Below are 23911 nucleotides of genomic sequence, written 5' to 3'. Positions count from 1 at the left end.
TTAAGAGGGAAGAGGGGGAGGAGAAGAAAAAAAAACCCCACAGAATATATATATATATATATATATACAGATATATATATATATATATATACACATGTGGTGTCTGTGATATGAAAACCAGGCACATAAATTTCCTCTGCTATTTTACATTCAAAAGACCTATTATTTCATTAGAACTTCTATTGTTTTATACCATTTTCTTATTTCAACATTTTCCAGTAAATGTTGTAGTTGTAAATTTTCCCCTAGTTTTCCCCTTCATACTTTATAAAGCATTAAGGAAGAAAATATGAGTCATAAGCATGTAGTATGTCAGATCACAGGTGGAACAGTGACTAAATCAACAAAGGTCATCAGCAAAGATAAAACAAAGTCCCATCAAGTAGGGAATGAGACTAATAGTTCAGCGCCCTGCTAAAAAGACAATTGTTCCTAAGTTGGAAGAACTCAAAGCTGAACAATCATTCCAAACAAGACTTTTATTTTTCCATTCATGATTTAATTGCAAATTTCATATTCTGCTCTTGACATTCATCTTGAGTCCCTGACTGAATTTGACACTTCCTGATGCAAAACAGATACCCCTATTGCTTGATAATAGCAGATCACATTTCACATGCACTGTGCTCATTTTCAGTGAACAGAAGAATCAGATTTGATTGTCTCAACAAAACACATCATTGAGATGGTAACCAAAACAGCTACACCACAGAAACCAAGCCAACACAGGCACTTTTGTCTTCCTGCACTGCTCTGCATCAAACGCCAGCAGAAAATAAATCTGGTCCCTTTGCACTGAGCTACGGTTTTAAAATTACATATGGATGGGATAGGCAATGACTTCCAAGTCTTCAGTTCGTAGTGAGTCAGAAAAGGCTGCTGATTTCCCACAGGATCCCCAGTGAGATTTTTATTTCAACCCAAGTCAGTTGCCTCAATGTTGTGCTCTATTAAAAGATGTTGATTAAGAGACACAGCTTAAGTGGAAACTACCACACTTCCAAGATTTCTTCCCTTATTTTCTCAGTAATATCAAATAATAGAATGGTTTGGGTTGAAAAGTACCTTAAAGGTCATCTAAAGGTCATAGTTACAACCCCTCAGTCAGGAGCAAGGACACCTTCCACTATACCAGGTTGCTCAGGCCCCATCCAACCTGGTCTTGAACACTCCCAGGGGGAGGGCATCCACAACATCTCTGGGCAACCTGTTTGAAACTAATGCCAATTCCTTGGAACACAATCATTCCTTTCCTGCACCTCTTCCTTTATTTCTTCACAGAGATCAACTCTTGATTGATATGTGGGTACTGTCAAAAGAAAGTTACTCGAAATGATGTATAAGATACAATGCTTGGATGGCAGAACATCACACTGAAAAATCAAGACCTCAGCTGTCATGTGAAAGCTGCAGAAAGATGCATTGCTTGGTGTTCCATACTTTTCCTTCACCTTCAACAGGCCCCCTAATGCTCACATCTAGAAACTGGTAAGTCAACACACAGCCACATGTAACAAGCTGCTTTCTCCTGTGTGTTCACTTCTCATTCAGGCATATACTGCAATTGGAACATCGCAGACAGGATTCTGATACTGAGATTGGAAATTCAAATTTTCTACAAGATTTATGTGACTACATTCCACCACGAGATGCAGTTCACCTCTTGGAGCTCAGTCTAATTGGATCTGGTATTACTGATGAAGATGCAGTAATGACTAAGGCTAGTCTTTAAAAATAACTGATGTGATTGGTATTTGAGTGACATGGTATTTACTGAGAAATCTCGTACTGTGTGTATTTCACAGGAGTGTGATAAGCCTGTCTTCACAAACTAATTTTTTCCTGGCTGTGAAATAGGCAAATGATGCCATTTGCTCTTTCACTGAGAAATATTATACAAGCAGTTTTCTAGGAAACTAACAGCCCAAAAATCTTTCTTGTATTGCACACAATTTTTCATTTTTATAGCTGTTGATGGAGTATGATGAGCTTAAATAGGATTTTTCTTGTAACTATTTTGGCTTAAATACTACAAGACTGAGGCGATGAGACTGAGAAATTCTATTTTAATAGGTGCCAGTAAAACTCCAGATAAGGGGGAAAAACCCTTTTCAGTTTTACAGAAAAACACCAGATGTCTCCCTCCTCCTTTTATCACAGATATTGAAATTTTTTCCCTGCTATGTCAAGTCACTTTCTACTAGAAAAATGCAAGTGTATTTGTAGTACCAAAAGAGGAGGAAGAGACAACCAGAAATGCAGAAGGCACAAGATTTGATGCTGCTGATGCTATACACAGTATTTAAAGTAAACACAAATTATGGCCTGTTCATTTATACCAAAGATTGGGTAACTGAGACTCTAACCTCCTATGACATAAGAAATGTAAATTAATGCTTAGAAAAGAAATGGTTAGAAAACTTCATGTAGAGAAAAAAATAGGCTTTTATTAGAGTACAGCATAGAAAGAGTCTTTTTCTTGAAGACTTCTTGGATTGGTCTCAGGCAATTAGACAGTTATGTATCTTGCTTTCACACCTTCAAATAACCCAACATTTTTGTTCTTCTTTTCTCAATTTTATCAAACCAATTGCAATTCTTCACTACTTCTTCTCTGGCTCTGAAAGCCCTCACTCCTCTTGATTTCAGCTCTGCAGTCCCCTCATAGTACATTTGTTTGTTGTACCTGTTTACAACTCAGTGCAAGACCCTTGAGAAGTATCTTAAAATATTTTTAAACAGTATTCTTCATTCCCAAGGAAAAGTGAATAGACTATTTAAAATAACTATAGCAATGGATCAGGGTAAGCAGTTGGTCTTTCTGCCACCTCGGGGCAGCTACAGAGACACATGGGGTGAGGTGCAACTTCTGAGCTCTCCACAGAGGTCACCCACGTGCTGCTGATTACTGCTGGATGATCTCACCACTCTCAGAGAAAACCTCCTGGAGCTCACTGCTTTGGGACTGTAAAACCACTAATGGTATAAAATCACCAGGCCTGCAAAGGTGCATTCCACCACCAGGTTAAAAAATTTGTCTTTATTTCCTCTAGCTTTACGGATACAAGATCCTCTCTAGCTTCTCCCAGTTCTGGAAGTACTCACAGTCTGACTGACCTCCTATATGAAAGGGTTTTGTTCATGCCCACTACCTCTTGGTTAACTGCAGTTAAAATCAGGAGAATTCTTGGGATATCAGGTCACAATCTGTCTGAATGAGTGTGAGGCTTGGCTGATTTCACTTTAAATAAAGTCTCAGAATAAAAATACCCTCCACCTCAGTGCATGAAGAATAAAACTTTGTTTGAGTCCACTCTGTGAAAAGAATTGTTCCTTGTCAGCAAAATGAATTGGCAGAAGCTGAATGCCATATTACAGCATGAGCAGAGCTTTCCCATGCAGTGCTGGAGTGAAGTGCTTGAAGCAAACAAGTCCTATTCAGTGTGTTCAGGGCATATCACAGTGCTACAGAGCTGCAAACCATTGACTATCTCAGCTCACTCCCGGTCACAAACGCTGCATCCATCTTCCCTTGTTTACCATTATCCAGAAAATCTCATAGACAAGATTTATTGTCAAGTGTACTTTTTGCTCCAGCATTTGGGCATGAATAACATGCAAAAACTCATCCAACCATATGTGTCCTCCTCCACTAAATGGTGCCCACAAGACAGATCCCAGAAGTTCTCCTGGGCTCTACTTTTAGTGCCAACTGAGACCTTCTGCCGTGAGCATATCACTTAAAAGCTTAAGGAAAAAAGGTTTGAGTGTCCTCCATGTGCACCTAACAAAAGCTTTGATGCAATGAAGCTCCAACTACTAATTCCACTGGGTGTGAAAGACAAAGTGGGAAGTACCAATGAATAAACAAAAATAAGGAAAAAAAAATCAGGTGGGATAAAGCCTTTCACATAGCCTTGACTGCACATCTAATGACAGGTGTAATCCAGGGTGATACAAAGATAAAAACTAATTACATTTTGCATTATTTTTACTTACCAGTTGGCTTACCACGTTAACACGGCTGTCCCCTTCTGCCAATCTTTTAAGTTCTGGGTATTTTTCTTTCTTTTTTTTCAACTTCACACTACCTTGATCTTCTGAAGTTCTGTTTCCATCTAAAAGCTCTTCCACTTTTTCCTGTAGTTTGATTTCAGGTAATTTTAAACTATAGACATGATGGTGAGATTCTTCCAATTTTGTTCTGAGAAAGTCTTCAGTGTCCTGAGAGCACTGCAGTTCAGTCAGCAGGTCTGCCTGTTCTCTTCTAGTGTCCTCTTCTTTTTCCCTCAAGAACTTCAGGTTTTGCTGAAATGCCTCACAGTGCCTCTTCACATCATGCTCCGCATTTTCAGTACAAGTCTTCCATTCCATTTCTTCCACGCCAGGGTGTTTACAGCCCTGAGTCCCACTGCACACTGACTGCAGCTTCTGCTGGAGGTGCTGCACCATTCCCTCTTCTAACTCAGATGTCAAAAGAGCAATATGGGCATTAAGATCTCGGACTTGCTTTTCCAGCCTAGATACCTCACCCTGAAGGTAACAGTCCCTTTTTCTCAGTACTGCTGTCTGTTGTCTCTGCCTTTGTTTGTAGTGCTCAAAGTATTCTGACTGGCTTTTTATTTCATCTTCTTTTGTCTTCAGCTGTTCCTGAAGCCAATGCAATTTTTCCTTCTGCTTCTTCTCTGACTTCTTTTGGTTTTCAACCTATAATTTCAGTGACATGTATGGTTAACATCTTAATATTAAGTATCTTCTTCCCTTATAATTTTGCTTAATTTAGTGATAATTTTGCCCCTGTTTTCTGAAAATTCAGGAATGACATTGATGCCTTAGGTTTTAACTTTTATATTTTTCAAATCCTGTGCTGCTTAGTGGGTAACTCTGAAGTTTCATGTGGCCTGTTAGCTGCTGTTCTCTCATGCTGGTTAGACATAACAAACCTCTCTAGGTTTGCTCTTCAAGGACACCAGGCCCCAAAATGTGTAAACTAAAGCCTAGAGAAGGGGGGGTGGCAAACTTGGGATAATTACATCATGAACTGAAATTATAATGGGAGAATTAACCCTGATATGCAAATGAACCAAACTTATAAAAGTGTGAAAAACCTGTGATCCAGGGTCCATCTTGGGTGTAGCCTTTTGACTGCCCAGGGTGTACCTTTGAAGGCCCTTCAAATAAATATCTACCTTTATTCCCTTATTCTTGTCTAGCCTCTGTTCTAGGTGGCCACCTCAAGGCATCAACATAAGTAGAAATTCATCTCAGTAGGAAACAGACAAAAAAACCTACATATTAAATCAAAATAAACCTTAGAACTGTTAATTCATATATCCAGCTCTGATTCATGCAGTAACAGATCCTTAACACTGAGTACTGTAGCACTGGGGTGGTACAGGCAGAGAAGCTGTGGTTCTGTTTTAGAAAACAGGGCACACACTTTCCAGAGCTCAAGATTTTGCCCTTTGCTCTTCACCACACCTGTCATCTGTCAGCTCCTCTTATGAGCCTCCTGAAAAAGGAGAAAGGAACAGATGCCTTTTGAAACAGTTTGAGAAAAACTTTGGTATCTTCATTTGCACTGCAGTGTGTTTGAACACAGAGACTTACTGAGGTGAAAGATGCCAATGAAAGGCAGAAGAGGCTTTCATGAGTCCTGTACTGCCCTTGCTTTGAGCAGAGTAAGAGCCACCAGTATCACAGGGACATTGCAGCAACTTCGAAGCACGACTGAAGGCACAGAGGCATGAAAGAATGACTTTGTTTTTTTCAAGGACTTCTTTAGATGAGTCATTTTGATCATCAGTACTTTCCTGTCAGAGGCATTCACAGGCAAGGACTGGTCAGAAGGAACACTAGGCTGAAATGTCAGGTAGATGTGGGCTAATACTTTGTTTTGTTAACTCTTGATGAGAATATATGTCTAACCTTCCCAAGTCTTGAAAAATACATTTTACTTTTAATTACAGAATCAAAGACTATTCTTCATTCTTGTGAGTCTTGCCACACAGTACTAGTGTCCTGTCAGAGAATTAAACTTTGACCTAAAATGCTGAAAAAATGAAAGTATATCTTGTGATAAACATAATCGAAAGACAATGTTTCACTGAAGACTGTTCTTGAAAAACTTTCATTTCCTCTCCATTTTCATGAATCCATCCAGTGAGCAAACTAGGTAAAAATGCCTGTTGTATGGGGCTAGAAAGATAAACTCTGACCTAAGAAGGAGTACACTGAGCGGGTTCTAGGGAGAAAGAAAGAAGAGGGAGCATAAATTTAAAACATCAAGGGCCCAAATGAGAGAAATAACAGCAATGCTGTCAAAAACAATAGATAAATAGAAATCCGCAGGGAAAAAAAAAAACCAAAAATTCTTCTGGTTTCTTTAGCTGTAGAAAAAGAGAAAGGCTGAGACCATTTATTGCTTAAAAACAGAGGTCATTGGAGATGAGGTCGACTTATAAATTACTACCACAAAGAGAAAACAAACCAGATCATTTGCAACAATAGCCCCCTCACCAAGCTGATCAGGTCCCCCTGAATGTCTCGCAGTTTCCCTTTAATGCGCACATGGGCATTTTCAACCTGGTTCAGCTTCACGTTGAGTTGGTCAATCATCACAAGAAGTGCTTTGTGTGACAGTTCCAGCTCCTTCATCCTGTGATAGTGAGAATGAACATTTTTGCTAAGCAAATACCACAGTACAGTTCCAGATAGATAAGCTGTCACAAGCGATGCATCAATTTATCTTTATTTTTGTATTTGTCTCCCAAAAATAAAATAGTAACAAATTTTTGATCACTAATATAACAAACACTTAATTCTTAACAAGTCTACTGGTGTTAGCACATTATGCTGGAGACTGTCAAAATTGTTAAAGATGAGACCTTTCTGCTGACTTATTAAGAATACCATAAGCAAACACATTTACAAGATTTTTGTTCAATGGAGTTTGGCATGCTACATGGAGTAACAACTTAGCATAAAGACAACCACAACACTTCAGTGTCTGCATGTACCTGATCATAGGATTAGGGTAGGTTCACAGTCAGTGAGTTCAAACTTTATGACAGTAAATGCTTCCCATCAAAATTAACATAATGGGTAACCTACAAGTACCTATGTTTTAGGGACTGAAGTGAAAATACCTTACTTGTAACATACCTTCAGTGGGTACCGAAACCTACAGTGCATAATTGTATTGACTTTGTCCACAAAGATGGATTTTGACAAAATACAGGTTTGCTTTGCCTGTTGGTAGTAAAATGCTAGTATCAAATTATGAAGTGTGATATGATGATCTTTAAAAAAAAAATTTTTATTTTGACAAAAAGCCAAATATTAAATATTTCTGGCAAAATTCCTGATGAATTCAAAGCAATTAAAAATTATACAAATAATTGTTTTAATGCCATTTATATTTCCTATCCTTTTTAACTCTGACTTTCTTTAAAACAGTGCTGTTCCTGACTATCAAAACCTTATCATTCTAGCCAAATGTATAACTAGTGCTTAATGGCACCTTCATCTACTGAAATGATTAGCATTAACACATTAAAGTAGATGAAGCTTTCTGAAACAAGGAACTTTTTTTACAACATAAAATTCCAAATTATATCTTATTTTCAAAGGAGAGGGATACGCTTTACAAACAGAATTTATACCATGTGAATATTTAAGAATGAAACTTTCTAAGAAAGCTGTCTGGTTATTTGGAACAATATTTTAGACCATGCTGTAAATCATACTTAAATAATAATTGTTAAAAAATTATTATTGCATTTCTATTCTGACAGCTATACAAAACACACATGCATCTTCTCTGACACTTTAAAAACACATAAAGTCTTTCTTTTTGCTGTTTCTGCATGAATCATTTGACAGCAAGGGCAAAATGAAGAGTACATCTGTCACATAATAAATTTTAATGCAAACCCCCCTTTTATTTACCTATTTCTTAGGATGGAATCTGACTCCACGTAGTCCTCTAGAACACCTTTCAGTTTTTGCTCTGACTTTTCCAGCTCTTTTATTCTGAGGTTCAAATTCTCTTCTCCAGCACCTTTTACTTTTTCATCAGGTGTGCTTGCACCTTCTAATTGCTGGAAAACCCAGGAAGTAGCAATTTTAACATTAAAATTCGGAACAGCAAATCCTTCGTTACTGGGCATTCTAATACAGTAACAAAATTCTTGTTCTCTTCCAGATATAGGCTCCATGATGAAAAAAGGTCCAAATTAGGTTCTCAATGTACTACAGAGCATGCAATGACAGAGTCTAAGCCTCTGATGATCAAATGAACAGTCCTTCTTGATTCTGAACAAATTTATTATTTATGAGAAAGTCTCATTTCATTAGCCCTATTAACATGCATGAAGGGAGTTGCCATTCACAACATGAGATCCCCATAAAAGATTCAGTTAGACTAATTAATAAAGGAATTAGGTATCAAAGTTTTGAAAAGAGAATAATTTTCTACTAAATATGGGAATTCATAGAACTGAGTGTGTTTATTTTGGATAAATCTATTACATTATTGCTTCAAGACAGAAGACTAAAAAGAGGGTATTTTCTATCCAAAAGGCATTCTATAACTATTTCAGAGAAAATATTCAGTTTATCTAACTGGTACTCTGGAATTCTGCATGCAGTATTTTGCTTATATCTACTTCACCTTTGACATGTTATGAAACCATACGTGAAGGAAATTTTCAAATTTGGGCTTAAGAAGGCAAGCTAAGTCTGGTTCTTTTCTTTTGCCTCTTTTAGTCACAGATCTAAAAATTCTTCAGAAACTCACTCCAGTAAGTATAGTCCTGTAACTGTGTCCTGGTTTCTGCTGGGACAGAGGTAATTTTTTCCTTAGAAGCTGGCACAGCACTGTGTTTTGGATTCAGGATGAGAATACTGTTGATAACACGCTGATGTTTTGGCTGTTGCTCAGTAGTGCTCACCCTAAGTCAAAGACTTTTCAGTGGCTCACGCTCTGCCAGTGAGGAGCTGCACAAGGAGCTGGGAGGGACCATGGCTGGGACAGCTGATCCAAACTGTCCAAAGGGATATTCCCTACCACAGAGCTTCATGCTCAGTGTATAAACTGGGGGGAATCACCCAGAAAGGGACTGATTGCTGTTCAGGAACTGGCTGGGCATTGGTCAGCAGGTGGTGAGAAACTGTAGTGTGAAGCATGCTCGTTTCTCTTGGATCCTGTTAAATTCTCTCTCTCTCCCCTTATAATTACAATTATTAGCATTAGCATATTATTATAGTAACATTTTGTCTCAATTATTAAACTGTTTGTATCTCAAACCAAGAGATTTACCTTTTCTTTCTCATTGTCCTCCTCATTGGTCAGGGGAGGGACTGGGGGAAGTGAGTGAGTGGCTGAGTGGCTGCATGGTGCCTAGCTGTCATCTGGGTTAAACCTCCACCAGCTGGCACCTGTGAAATGCCTTTGACTGTACTACATTTGTGTTGATTTGGAATTGGATCTGTAACTGGAATTCAACCACAGAGTTTGGATTTATTACCAAGGAAATAATGCAATTACTATTTCTTTTTTTGTTGTTTTTCTTTTTTTTTTTTTTTTTGTAGACAAATGCTGAATCTACAGTGCAAAGAAGATAAAAGTAACATTTTTGATACTGAGGAGTAGAAAATGGCACAAAATCAGTGCAAAAGAATTTTAAAAATGCAGGGGTTTTTTTTCTTATCACCTCATGTTTTGATGTTTTGCTATGTGCCATTCACAGGTTCGGTCAGTTACATAAAGTTTTACAATTTTGGTCTATTATATCAACTCACCAGCCTTATGTCAGCCACACAAGGACCTCAAGCTGAAGTGATTCAGCCACTCCTCAGTCCCTTAAGAAGCCAGGATACTTAAAAGCTTCAAGTGCGGATAGATATCAAAGAGTAAATTCATGTGGACAACAAAGTTCACACCTCTTTGTGATCTCCAGACTTACCTTCTCAGAGACCATGCATCCCTGAGACATGTTAACATAATTATGGCTCTCCCCTGGATGGTGTAATTTCCCAAATGGAACAGTATCTTCAATTTAGAGTTCCTTGAGACATAATATTTTGTCTGTACCTATTATTTGTAAATGGAATAGACATCCTGTTTTGTGACAATGGTCATCCCTGAACAGCACTTCAAAAGCCATATACAGTAATAGTGACCATTGGTACTTTTCTCATTAATAATTTACAGTGGAAGCCAAATTAATATAATTTTCAACTAGCCTGACACCAGGAAAGCTGTTACAACTGAGAAACTTACAGTTTCCTTCTTCACCTATATAGCTGGGACAGATGATTTGAAAGCTGTGTCACAAAAAGGGAACATCAGGCCCATCATCTTGTATGGACTGAATCACAGAATAATAGAATCACTAAGGTTGGAAGAGACCTGTAAAATCATCAAGACCAACCACTAACACAGCACTGCCAAGTCCAGCACTAGACCATGTCCCCAAGAGCCACATCCACACACCTATGAACACTTCCAGGGATGGTGATTGCACCAGTTCCCTGGACAGCCTATTCCAAAGCCTGAACACCCTGTTAACACACTGTACCCATTCCCAGCTCTATAGTAAATACCAATATAGAACAGATAGTAAGACTGTAATACTATACTCCATTTTCCAAAAGTACAAACTCCACTAGCTCAGTGCTGAAAAAAACCATCATAAATGCAATGGAAAATGTCAGCCCCATCAGCCAGTTTCCTCAAGAAAACCATCACATGTAAATTACAATGTAATAACAAAACACATAAGAAAATAAGGAAATGAAACAGTTCGTACCTTCTCTGCTTTGTAAGACGACCCTCTCCTGTCTGTGCAGTGCACTTATCATGGCAGCCACATGCTTTGACCATCCCGTGTTTGTGCTTATAGTTTCATATTCAAAGTAGTGATGAGCAAAACTGTGTCTATGAGAAGTGTTTCTTTGCCAAGTGAATCATTGTTCCTTCATCGGCACCAGGTTTGATTATCTCAAGCTCTGTTTACCTCCTGTTGTAGTCCTTTGCTTCGGTGATGCCAGAATTCTCTCTGGCAGTGAAGGCCTTATTTTTCCACATTCTGCCATCACACTGCTAAAAGCTTTAACTAAAACATGAAAAATTCCTGTTTGAAAACACATTCTCTAAATGCTCGTTCCTTTTGGACAATATATTGTGAGCAACACATTCTTTTGGGGATCAAGATTCCAGACCTCTTCATGATCATTGTTTCCAAGGTAAATTGTGCTTTCTACCAGGGTTATTCAGACCCTGACATCAGCCACAGTTTGCTGCATGTGGCTGAATTAATCTTGTGGAGTGTCTTGGCTCCTTCTGCAGGTAAATGCTCTTGTCTGGTGATTGTGCAGAGTACTTCTCTTCAGAGCCTGATAATTATCTGAGAAAACTGGCTGATTCCTGCACCTTCAACAGTGAGAAATTCAGTTGCTATGACAAAAATTTTCCTCAGCTTTCTCTGTCCTTCCTTAGTTGTTCATTGCCTTACGTTATTTTTGTCAATCATAATTTCCACTTCATGTGATGTATTACTGCAACCATCTAGTTCATGTTGGAGTTCAGCGTGTTCATGGGAGTAGACTTGTTTCTCTGTGGCTTTCTACCCAAATAGGATTTTCAAGAAAACGTGAGAGAGGAGAAAGTTATCTTCTAATATTGTGCTCTTAATGTTTTCATCTTGCCTCAACATTTCAGAAATAATTAAAATTACCTATTTTTTCATATTGCCTTTCCAGCTCTGAAGCACTGATTTGCTTTTCCCTCTTTGAAAGAATAATATTTTTTCATTTTATGACCATTCTCTTAAAAAAGTGTTTGCAACTTCCATTTTTTCAGTCTGTGCTTCACCCCAAATTTTTCTTGCAGTTCAGGTGGTCAATGACTGTTTATCTACCTCTGCTGGTTGAGGCTGTGCCATTTTTGCTTCCTGGTAGCTAATGACAATGGTTTTTTATTTCACCTGAGAGGATGCCCTGATTTTCAATATTTATGTTCAACTACTCCTCTGCTTATCACATTCATCTACATGCTCGTTTCTCCAAGTTCCTCCTTCTTCTTGAAGAGATAACTGAGCACAGCACATGACGCATTCTCGTTTCCTGACCTCTCAAGCCACCATGGAATCTGCCATTTTCCCTGTGCTGTCTTTACAAGACATTGCCTTCCTTTTCAAGAAACATTCAAAAAATCATATTTCCCACACAGTTCTTGCCCACTTTAAAGTTTTCATACTTCAATCTACCATCTTGGCTTTCTCCAAAACCCATCCTTTCTGCACCTGTGGATTTCCAACTAATGAATTTAATATGAATTTTACCACTGCAGGGTTGTAAATCTTTGTTTCCAACTTTGAACAGTTTGCTTCCTGTCAGCTATTTACTATAGACAACTTAATGTCAAACACTTAGTTTTTTTATATAGATATTAAAAAGGAGATCCTGTGTTTCTTGGGTGAAATGCAAACCACATTTGTTGAAAGCATGCAGTATGGAGACAAAAATCTCAGTACTGTAAGAAAACCATTTGGTAGATAACAGTTCACATAGCAGCCAGTAATTGCACTTGTATTTTTTTCTGCTGTTTGGTTGGTGTGAGAGTGTAAGTTCTGTTTATATTTTTTTTCCAGTGTTTATGATGTGCTGGTCCTTATTTGATTGTGAAATCATTCCAGCTTGAAGCTATATCTTTTTAAAAATCTCTAATTTTAAGTTCAAATATTTTGCAGCTTCAAGTATTATGCAAACTGCTTTATGAAAAAATGCACCAATTTAAAGCTGCTTAAAAAATATTTTCTGTATTTTTGCACGTGGACTCAGCTTTTCACTCCATAGGTTCTTTTAATAGCCTGTAAACAAAACAAAACAAAAACCAAAACAGAAAACAAAAACAACAAAGAAAAGAAAAAGTCTGCTGAGCTTTAGATAAAAAACATTACTTCAGAAATAAGTGTTGGTATCCAACCCTAAATTCCCAGACAGCACAATGTCTTTCTGGATGTTTTATATTACCTTCAAAATAACTAAAACCAAAATTACTATCAGTAAACCACCTGGTTTGCCTTGAAATAGTTAACAGTGTTCAAAAGTCCAACTATAATTAGGTATCTTAAAATTGGCTTTTCTGTGTTAGATTATTCAGAGACAGATTCACCTCTGGCAAGATGAATTAAAGGACATTGCCCTTCACACTAGCGCCACAATGTGATGTGCACTCCTACAACTGTCAAGAGCTGAGTAGTTATGTGGCTACACAGTCATTACCCCTGTGTTATCTCCTCAAAATGCTCCTCACCAAGCTTGAATTTAATTACTTAAATACTTGCTGTTAACAGGAAGAGTAGCACATTATATCAGCACAATGCATTTTCTGGAGACTACTAATATTTGCAATTTCTTTTTAATTGTTTTTTTCTCTTTTAAGCCAAGGGGAACCCAGAATACTATCAGCTAATATCAGTGTGGAAACCTATAGATCCCTTGAATGCATAGTATATCAAAATATTTTAAATGGAATTTAAAAATGCTGGTGATTTCACTAAGTTTATTGAATGTTATAAAGTATCTGTAGACTTGGCCAGTATATTTTTCAACATATTCAAAAACAAATATATTCATCCAGATGTTAGCACCTCTAACTGGGACTGGTATAAAAAACCTAGATGAAATTCCAAAGACAATAGTTTGGTGACTCCTTTAACATTACTCTTTCAAACTTATCTTAACCAAAATGGCATCTGTCCTACCTGATGTTGTCCAAAAATTTATTTCAAACTGTGGAAAGGTGAATAGTTTACCACAAGGCTTCACCTTTATTCAAACACCTCTCTAGCATATGCTCAATTTTTTACAAAATAAAGGAAATTTCAGAAGAAATCCTGAAAGTACTGAAAATTATTGCTCAATTTCAACTACTTTTCAACTTCTAACAACCAAAAGAAAGCGCTGCACTTGTAAGAAAACAATAACTCCTGAGAATTACATTCCACCCATCTGCACCTATCACCTTTTTATTGAAAAATAAAAAGCATATGCAGCAATGCTTGTAATGAAAGCCCAGAGCAAGTTCCAAAGAGCATCAACAGAAAGATGATAACTGAACACACTGAACCTCAATAAACCCTGGAAAGAGCCCATGATAATACAGGTCTGATTTCTCAAAAGTACTTGTGATCTGGGCAGAAGAAAATACTGTTTCATGTTTAATGTAAGGTAAATATTATAGGGTCTTGGGGTAACTCCTGTCATCATTCTTTTTCATCATACAGTACTTGATAGCAGTTTCTAAGATGTTGAATAAACTCCTACTATAAGGAGATTCCTTGAATAGAATTCACAACAGATTACATACAAGGAAGAAAAAACTTGGAAATTTTGTAAAGGTAAAAGCACAATGTATTATCAGGTTAAAAACAAAACAAAACAAAACCCCAACAACAGTAACAACACAAATACTGCATAATATTCAATAGCTTTAAAGCACAGTTTAATCCTCTAACAGTCAGGCTTTTGAGTTACCATCCTTCCTGAAAGGCAGTGTGGAACTTGAATTGCTCCAGGGAAGAGGACTGGGACTGATTTTCTAAATTGCATTTCCCTCTTGTTCTCTGTGAAAGGTGAGTAGTGCCACGATGGCTCCTGCTATAGCTGAAGAAATTCACTGCCTTTTGCACTGAGCTGAAACGATCAGGGCACTGTGAAAGGACAGTGAGAATGATGGCAGTGTCTCAAGGGAGAGGCACAGAGGTTTTTTATCCTCACCCTTTCCATGTTGTGTCAGTCACATTGCAACCTTCAAATCACCTCATAACAGGGAAAAATGGTTATTATTTCCTAAGTTATCTCATGGCCTCAAGGATCTTGAGGAAGTAAAATGAACTCCTTATTTTGCATGGGTAGTTATGCTCACAGGGCTTCTTAGACAGCAAAACTTAAACCAAACATTGTTTGCTACCTCTCCATCCAGCATGACAGAAGGCAGGATCCTACAGCAATGACTGGACTTTCAGACAAAATGTACCTGCTCTGCAAGAATGGAAAGCACTCACTGCAGTTATGGCAGTCAGTATCTTTGGATGCAAAATCATTTCTCATTGAAAACCCAATGACTTTCTGCAGAAATCTAGGAAGGGAAGTATCCCAGTTGGATTTTATAGGTGACTCTTCCTCTTCTTCAGGCAAAACCAGGATGCCCTTCCTCATGGTTTCAGGGTCTTACAAACAATCCCCAAAACATGGCAAAACCTAGGAGTCAAAAACTGAGTACAAAGAAATATAAAGAATACCAACCACACGTCTCGGCTCAGTTGTGTCATCAAGGCCACAGAATGAATGCTAGTGAAAAAAACAAAAAAAGGAACAAAAACTATAACATAAGATCAAAAGAAAATGAGGAAAAAAGAAAAGAAAGAAGATGTAAGATATGTAATAGGAAATCCAATGACATTACAGCAGTTAGTCTTACATCATTAATTGAGTTGATCTGAAAGAAAGACACAGTATACCAATCTTACTCTAAAAAGCAGTAAAAAAAATCAGTATTTGAGGACATTTTTACAATGGCAACATCTGTGGATTTTTTAACTTCACAAATATTAGGCTTGGCTTTGTGATACACTTAAAGAAGTACTTATAATTACACACACTAAAGCATTCCTGAACTAAGACTTACCAAGCCAAGGGCACAACCTAAATGCAACTGAAATAGCAGAGAATCAGCTATGAGAAGAGCATGATGTATTTAAACAGCACTTGTTCCTAATATATCAACTCACTGATTAAAACTGAGATTTTATATCATTCTTTTGTATAGCCTTTAGAAACAGGACAGTTTGCTGAAGAATCTACAGGGCAGAAATACTGTAATCCTTATATTCTGATTTGACAGAATTTTACACAAAACTTAAAAATTGGATCTACTCCTAAAGGAAAATGAAAAGTCATACTCATGACACAGTAAGTGGTACATTGCCCTCAGCTATCACCAGCAGTGCAACTCAGCTATAAATGCTGCTGTTCCTTCAAAAGCATAAGACTTCTCTCCACAAGAAATTACTGTGCTTAGTTTCAGCAGCATGTAGGTGTCAGTCTACACCCTTTAATGCCTTAAACCTTCAGAAGAACAATGAGGTAAAATTATATCATTCATTAATTCCCTGACAACACAATCGTCCTTTGGGCCATCAAATTCAGAATGGGATTTAATCCCAGGGAAAAAAATAATTCAAATGTAATAGAGATAGAAGGAAGCCCTCCACCCATGCAGAAGTTGAAGGTTAATAGAAAGAAATGAAGCTTTTTTGAGGTCTCTTGCTAATGTAACATTAAAGCAAAGAGGATGTGAATAATTTTAACTCATTACGAGCTTTCTGCTAAGCTTGTGATTAAGCTGTTTCTTTTCCAGTGCTTTTCAGCATCCATCTGGCTGATGAGCCAGCAGAGATAATGCTATCTTCCATTTCCAAAATTATCAGTCTGGCTAATCCAATACCTACTCTGTAAACTGTAATGGCAATGCCTTGAAGGCTTACATTTTGGCAATAATTCATCTAGAGATGCTGAATTTTTAGAATAGGTGGATAAACAGTAATATTTGAAATAATTAATATGTACAAGTCTTGCCTATCCCTCAACATTTCTTTGCTTTGAGGAGTTAAGTTAGACATCACTGTCTGCTAGGCAGGAACAGCTTCAGGTATAGACGTGGTCTGGGGCAGAAGAGGGCAAAGGCAGCAGAAGAGCCCTTTTAAGGGTGAATATTGCCTGTATTTCTCTGCTAGTGCAAACACGGACTGCTGCTTTCCCAATGGATGCAGACAGAGCAGCCCCAACCTTGTGGGGGTGAGGTAAAGCGATAATTAGCAACACCACCAGACATCCCAGCTTCTGCAGGGTCTTCTCCTGGCTCTTCCACAAACCCAGACAGATATCACAGTCTGGAAAGTGCAGGACAAGGTACAGCAGAAGGGAGACAGCTACTGTGGGAGCAGAAGGGGCCAAGGAAGATGCTGAGGGAATTGGAATAGTTGATAGAAGTGCAACTAGGAGGACTGCCACATCCTGAAAGCAGATGAAGGGATACTGAGATCAGAGAAGGGTGAGGAAGAAACTTTTCCACACCCAGTGAGCTGTTCCCCAAAGCCTCTCTCTGTTCTGCAAACCTCATGGACCCCTTTCAACACCCCTCAGAGTCCTGAAAAAGTCTTCCTTTTACTCTTTTATCCCATTCTCCTCCCAAGAGGAAAAAACCAATTACTGAAAACTCCACTAAATTCTCCATTCAGCCCAGCAGTAGGTTTACGTAGGATTACATACGCATAAATGTTGGAGAAAATGAACCTGGGATGATGTGACTCATGTTGGGATCTAGACATTGGTTCAGCCAAAGTAACATGACTAAAACACTCTGCTGGGGCCTCGAGAAAGACCCACTATCAGCCCATGCTCTGCAGAGCAGCCTAAACTCCACAGGCCTGGGAAACACCTGAGCCCAGAGTCCACGAATGGGATTGTGCCATCCCTTGCTTAGGAACCACAGTGACACAAATTCATGTGCTGTCTGAAGCCTTGATCAGAGAGTCTTAAAAAAATAATTTTGGAACCATTATATTAACTTGTTTCTATATTAAAGCAAGAAATACTCCCTAATTGTAGTGTTTCACAGGCACCTCACTAATCTTGTTTTATTTTTCAGTACTTGAAAGTTTTGCAAAGCAATGCTATCCAAAGAATAGGGCTGAGTTAACAAATTTTTTCAGAGACAAATCTTTGCTCTTTCTTGATCTAAACCACAACAAATCCTCCTTCTACTAGTCTAGAGTCTCTCCTTGATTCCCTCCTGTAACTGACAGAAATCCTGTATAGGAAATTATTTTGAGCAGATATGGGACAGAGCTGCATTTCATGCAGCAATGACTCGAACTCAAATTTATAGATTTTGTGATATTAGGTTAAGTACTATTAACAGCACTGCAACAGAGAAAAACCATTTTGTATGGAAAAAATCCATTGGTACTGCCCAGACATGTATTTACCTTTTCCTCAATTTCTTTGAGTTGCCTCTTTTGAAGTTCTATTTTATCTTCTAGATCTCGAATTCGCTGGAACAGAAAAAGCAAAATACACATTATTATATCTAATTTGAAAAGCATATGAATCAAAATGATAAGAAATAGGTTAAAAATAAAGCAACCAAATGGCCATTATTAATGTACTGCTTCCTTTACACTTATATTAGGCATGTCCATGGCAGAATTTTCCATGTTTCCACGAAACCATGGCACTTCAAACAAGCTGCATGTTCAGAAAATCATGTTTACTACCAGAAAGTCTACTCATCACCACTCATTAATCATAATTTTAATATATACACACAGAAAATTCCATTTTGCACCAAAATTCTTTTTCTCTGCAACTGTCAGGAGTTTTTCTGCTTACCTAGACAGTCAGCAGATTACAATATCACATTTCCTTTTAACTCTTTGTTTTCTTTTCCTATAAAACATAACCATGCTTCTAGTATAGTCAGGCTATACCAGAAAACAGAGAATGCACAGATTTTCAGTTTATCACAAAGATACCACCCAGAGACTCAGCTCTGTTCTATTACCAGTCACCTCCCACCAGAGCCAGATGGAATGTTTCCTTCACTGTAGCTCCCCATATTTTTAAGCATTTTTCTTGCTCAGTTTCAGAAAGACTCTTCAAAAACATGACTGCTGCTGGGTCCACATATATTATTCTTCTCTATATCACATATCCCCTTTTTTTCCTTTCTGTAAGTTACACTTCTTTTTTTTTTTTTTTTTTTTTAATTTTTCTTTTAATGTTGGGGGTCTTACACAACTTAGATGCATCTAATTACACTTTCAGTATATTGTACTTGTTACAGATAAAGTAGGGTATAAGTAATTTTTTTCTATAGGCAGAAACCTGAAATCTCCTACTAACTAGTGAGTCACTGGTGATCAAGGAGCAACTTTATGCAGTGAGCCTTTTTTGGGGATTAACTACCCAATCTCAGGCTGGTTTACAACAGCTAGGGTTGTTAACAGTTCCTGAACTTGGAAAGACAAATTATCATCTCCTCTAACGTGGATGGCATAGGCAAATAAAACTAATGTAGCTGCTGCTGCCTCACTCCCAAATTATTTTATGACTCTCAAATTGATTTGAACAATCGTATCTCTTTCAAAACAATATCCAGTCATTACTTACAAACTTGTGTGTGTCAACTGATGTTGGTAGCTGCTTACCTGCATTCAGCTCAAAGACCTCAAATAGGGGTAAATGCTCCACACTCATTATAGCCTAAGACAGCTGCAGTGAGGCAGCAGCTGATCCAATGACCAGACTGGTTTGGAGAACCACAGAGTTTGGCTTGAAAATCACAAATCTAACCTTGAACTATTCAAAAAATGAGGTACACAAAACCCTGCAGTTCCCTTTTCCTAGGGCATACCCCTCCACACAAATATTGAAGACAGGCCACGAGCAAAAAAACTTTGTTATTGCTCCTGTTTCAAAATGGAAGATTTTGCTTAAATGACTGTTTTGAATATTATACATTAAGAGTAAGTCAATAAAAATCTACACTATATCATACTACAGTGCTCAGAGATCTCCCCAGATTGTACACAAACCTGCATGAACCAGATTACCCTCATGTGACATAAGTGAATGCATCTTTGCTGACAATCACAAATGCCCCAAGCACAGATGTATTAATTTCACTTTTCCTCTATTGCACTTGAATTGATTTATACGTCACCTACTCCCTGTTCAAGCCTATATCTCAAACGATCATCTTTATATACTGTGTGCACCAGAAATGTTACAACCACTGTAAAAAACCATGTCATGCGAAGCAGGCAGATGTAATCACCCCCAAGATCTCTAGTCACTCAGGTGAGACTCCTGTTTCTCTCCTACTCATTTCAGTTAGGCTGATTCCTACTTATAACCACATCCCAGACCTGAGTGACAGACTTCAGTTCTCTGGGGGTTGTGCTATGCTCTGTGGTAAAATTTGACTGTAGTGAGATAAGTGTAGAGAAGGAGGATTTTTAAATACCATTTTCATCTTCAAGGTTTATCATGTAAAGGTATTTTTCAGTAACTCCTGGGAGTCTGCCTTCAGAAAAAAATGAAAATAAAAAAGCCGCCGAACATCTGGTTGCTTTCTCACCTCAGGGTTTACAGCAAGTGTTTCTCTCTAAAAGAACAATTTAATTAGGGTAAGATGGCATTTTTAGGATTTGAGAATTCTGTTAATCATGTAAAAATCGAGATGCTATTATTCCCTTATGAATTTTTAATCTTTTCAAGATTATAGCTATCCAGCTATTTTCTCCAACTATTCAGAACAGTTCTAAAAAAAGGGCTGAGGCTTCCATTTTCCAATTCCCTCCTGTAATAATTGTTAAATTTTAGGAGATGAAAGATAGAGAATAGTTTTAAGGTGAAGAAACATATACTTTCCCAAAAAGCAGTTAAAATACAAAGACAACGTACCAGCCGAAAGGGAATACATACAGGATTGAATTTCTTAGCAATGAAAATCTACAAAAAAAAGGTCAAAACTAGATTGGTATCAGTAAGGCAAATTGTGCTGGTTTTGGCTGGGGTAGAGTTAACTTTCTTCACAGTGGCTGGTATGGGGATGTGTTTTGGATTTGTGCTGAACACGGGGTTGATAATATAGAGATGTTTTTGTTATTGCTGAGCAGGGCTTACACAGAGCCAAGGCCTTCTCTGATTTTCATACTCCACTCTGGCAGGGAAGTTGGAGATGCATGGGAGGCTGGGAGGAGACACAGCCAGGACAAGTGACCCAAACTGGCCAGTGGGATATTCCAGACCATGTCACATCATCCTCAGTATATAAAGTGGGGGGAAGAAGGTGGAAAGACGGGGACATTTGGAATGGTGGCATTTGTCTTTCCAAGTTCCCATTACACGTGATGGACCCTGCTCTTCTGGAGATGGCTGAACACCTGCCTGCCCATGGGAAGTGGTGAATTAATTTCTTGCTTTGTTTTGCTTCTCTATGTGGCTTTTGCTTTCCCTATCAAACTGTCTTTATCTCAACCCATGAGTTTCCTAGTTTGCTCTTCCAATTCTCTCCTGATCCCTCTGGTGGGTGAGTGAGTGCGTGAATGAATGAGTGAGCAGCTGTGCAGGGCCCAGCTCCTGGAGGGGGTGAAACCACAGCAGTTCTGTTTGGTGCCCAATGTGGGGCCTGAAGGGTTTGGGATAACAACAGATCTTACTGGGATGTACAAGCCTGACCTCACAGCTCTTAGTGCTGTTCAGCCAGTAATCAGCAGGCTCCTGTTTTTGCCATGGGGCTTGATTACCTGACTGTCTATTAGAGTCAGTAGTGGCCACTTTTTGCTTTCCCTGCTTGCTGTAGTGCTGTACTGCTTATCACCTCCCTAAACTGTGCCTGGGAACGTTTTGATAACAGCCGTGGCGTTGGGCCTGGGCTGGCGGGTGGCCATGGCACTGCTGCTGTACTGCACAGCATGGATACAGCCAGGAGGGCAAACATTTACATGCATGAATTTTTATATGGAACTGCTCCAGACTTTCTGCTGAAGGGTAATATGCTGAAGGCAGGTGACTGGTGTTTAAATAGCTTTTATTCCTCTTATGTGAGTGGAAATCACAGTGACAGGACACTTTTGCTGCAAATGAGCAAAATTTTGTAACTAACTTCTTTACTACAGAAATTAAAGAGTTCAAGTCCAGACAGGTCAAAATTTGTCTTAAAACACAACCTTGGACTGGAACTGTTCATCAGGTATCAAAGCTTGGGGTTGTCTCCTCCTAGTTGTTTACTTGCTTTCCCCTGGAGGATTATCCAGGAGGATGAAGTGGGTGTAGCTATTCCCATCAATATCCTCTGCTTGCTCAGGGACAGCACTGGGACATAACCAGCCTAGTTCAGCTATTTATATATCCTGAAAAATCTGATTTAATCATTTATTTCCATTTAACTGCAGAGAGAGCCTTAAAAATACATACATGTATATGCAATATATTGGCTGGAAAAAACCCAACAGATTTACACTTTCATAGAGTATTTAACACATAAAAATAATCACTTTCCCCTATTGTACCTATATGCATTTACTGCATTATCTTGATCACAAAGATGACAATTTCCAAAATATAACTTTAAAAATACATGTAAGATACATGCAATAATCATAGCTGTAACAAAAAAGTATCTTCTAGAAGTAGCAAGACATGTTCATCAGTCATAGGCTATATTTAACTACCGAGAAGGAATTACACAAAAGTTAGAGATACCAGTTAAGACCAAGGCAGGACTGTTTGAGATTCAGTGTAAGCCTTTACATCTTTATCTACTGTTCCTTTCATTTGCAAGAATTACCAATCAAGAAGCTGTGGACTCTCTCTCAGATTCCAACACTTGATTAGATGCTTTCAGTATATTCTGATTTGTTTATGTTTGCAAAAGTGTGACTGTGACAACAAATCACACAGAACTATTTCATTGTTATCAAGAAATTCTACCTGCTTCTATGCTTCAGGGTATAAATTGATGATCATTAAGTTGAGCTTTTCCTGCTATGTCGTATAGAGTTGTAACAATTGTGCTATAAAAGATGCATTCAGCTCCACCCATGACATGGCTTACAGGAACCTTGCAGAGTAAATCCATTATATTTTCAACAGCACAAAAAAAAGCGAGGAAGCAACAAAATCGACTCTTTTGCTCTCAGAACTTTGATAAGCCTCAGCTGAAAAGAAAGCCACAGGCTATTCTCTTTTATTTCCTTTTTAAAAAAGAGATGTATAGAAGATATGGACAGGCAACCTGAATCCAGCACAGTGTTTGTGTTTCCTTTAGAGTCCCTAGCTTGGTTACAGTCAGAGCCAGGATTAGGGACAATGTAGAGCAGTGCTGTGCTGGGTTCTAGCAATTCCTGTGTTCCTGCAGCTAACAGCTGCCCCTCAGTCACACGAGTGCACCTTTTTTGGGACTGCCAGAATTCATGAGAATAACCCTGTGCTGTCAAATCATGGGGCCATACAATGGAATTACTGTAGGCAAACAAAGAGCCGTAGTCAGGCAGAAACAGGGCAATGGGAATGCAACCATGGAAGAGAGAAGTGTAAACATAAGGGATTCCTAACACTGTCCACCTTGCCTGCACTCAAAACCGACCTGAGAAAATAATGAGTACTAATTTGTCATTGATTTTATTAAAATAGCACATAAAATCTCATCACAGAAGTTCTGGATAATGGATGGTACCTTTGCAAATACTCCCTGTAGCTTCCTTCACCTGCATGCTGCTTCCCTGAGTTTCAAAAGCGGGTTGGATGAGCCCCCATTTCAGTATGGCAGGCACCTACTCGATAAATAAATCATTCTTCCACTAGCAATGAAGTTTGCTACTTCTGAGTAAATTCTCACAAGCGGCCGTGGTGCAGCCGGGGCTGAGGGCGTTCCCTGTGCAGAGCTATCAGCAGATGGCTCTGCTGGCCAGGCTATGCTGAGCAGCAGCTGCAGCTCTGCCAGGAGTGTGGCTCAGCTCACAGATCCACTTGCATCGCCAGACAGCCACAGAAAAAAGATGCTAAAGATGCCTTACTCATTAATTAACTGCGATTTGAACAGACTTTTAAGTTCCATTATAAAACTCTTCTTAATAGTAGTTACACATGCAGCATATATACAAAGGCATAGGCACGGATGAAACGTCCTAAAACTGCTAACAATAAGGTAAGGTAGAGCACAGCCAGAAGGGTCAGGCAGCTAAAGTACACATTGTCTTTGGAAGTCAGTCATGCAAAGACAGGCAAAGACTGCCCCTAACATGGCAAGCACTACATAGGACATTATGTTACT

At 38.5% G+C, this 23911-nt stretch overlaps 1 protein-coding gene across 15 annotated transcripts in view; it reads right to left on the bottom strand.

Moving 5' to 3' along the window:
- Positions 1 to 23911, bottom strand: part of JAKMIP1 (janus kinase and microtubule interacting protein 1) — a 228824-nt gene that overhangs the window by 73549 nt on the left and 131364 nt on the right. For 9 of the 15 annotated variants that reach the window (XM_048302975.1, XM_048302968.1, XM_048302973.1 and 6 more), the window contains exons 1-4: positions 10815 to 12846; positions 7951 to 8102; positions 6520 to 6658; positions 4000 to 4707 (exon numbers count right to left, since the gene is read on the bottom strand). In XM_048302975.1, coding sequence (XP_048158932.1) covers positions 4000 to 4707; positions 6520 to 6657 — 846 coding nt within the window. In that variant the 5' untranslated portion in view covers position 6658; positions 7951 to 8102; positions 10815 to 12846. Of the gene's footprint in view, positions 1 to 3999; positions 4708 to 6519; positions 6659 to 7164; positions 7252 to 7950; positions 8103 to 9322; positions 9498 to 10814; positions 12876 to 15315; positions 15392 to 18059; positions 18126 to 23911 lie in introns of those variants that run through there. The other 6 variants (XM_048302986.1, XM_048302990.1, XM_048302974.1 and 3 more) reach the window with 5 other exon arrangements.

This window comes from Corvus hawaiiensis, chromosome 5 (genome assembly GCF_020740725.1).
Source record: "Corvus hawaiiensis isolate bCorHaw1 chromosome 5, bCorHaw1.pri.cur, whole genome shotgun sequence".
NCBI lineage: Eukaryota > Metazoa > Chordata > Aves > Passeriformes > Corvidae > Corvus > Corvus hawaiiensis.
This window is presented reverse-complemented; position numbering and strand designations above follow the sequence as displayed.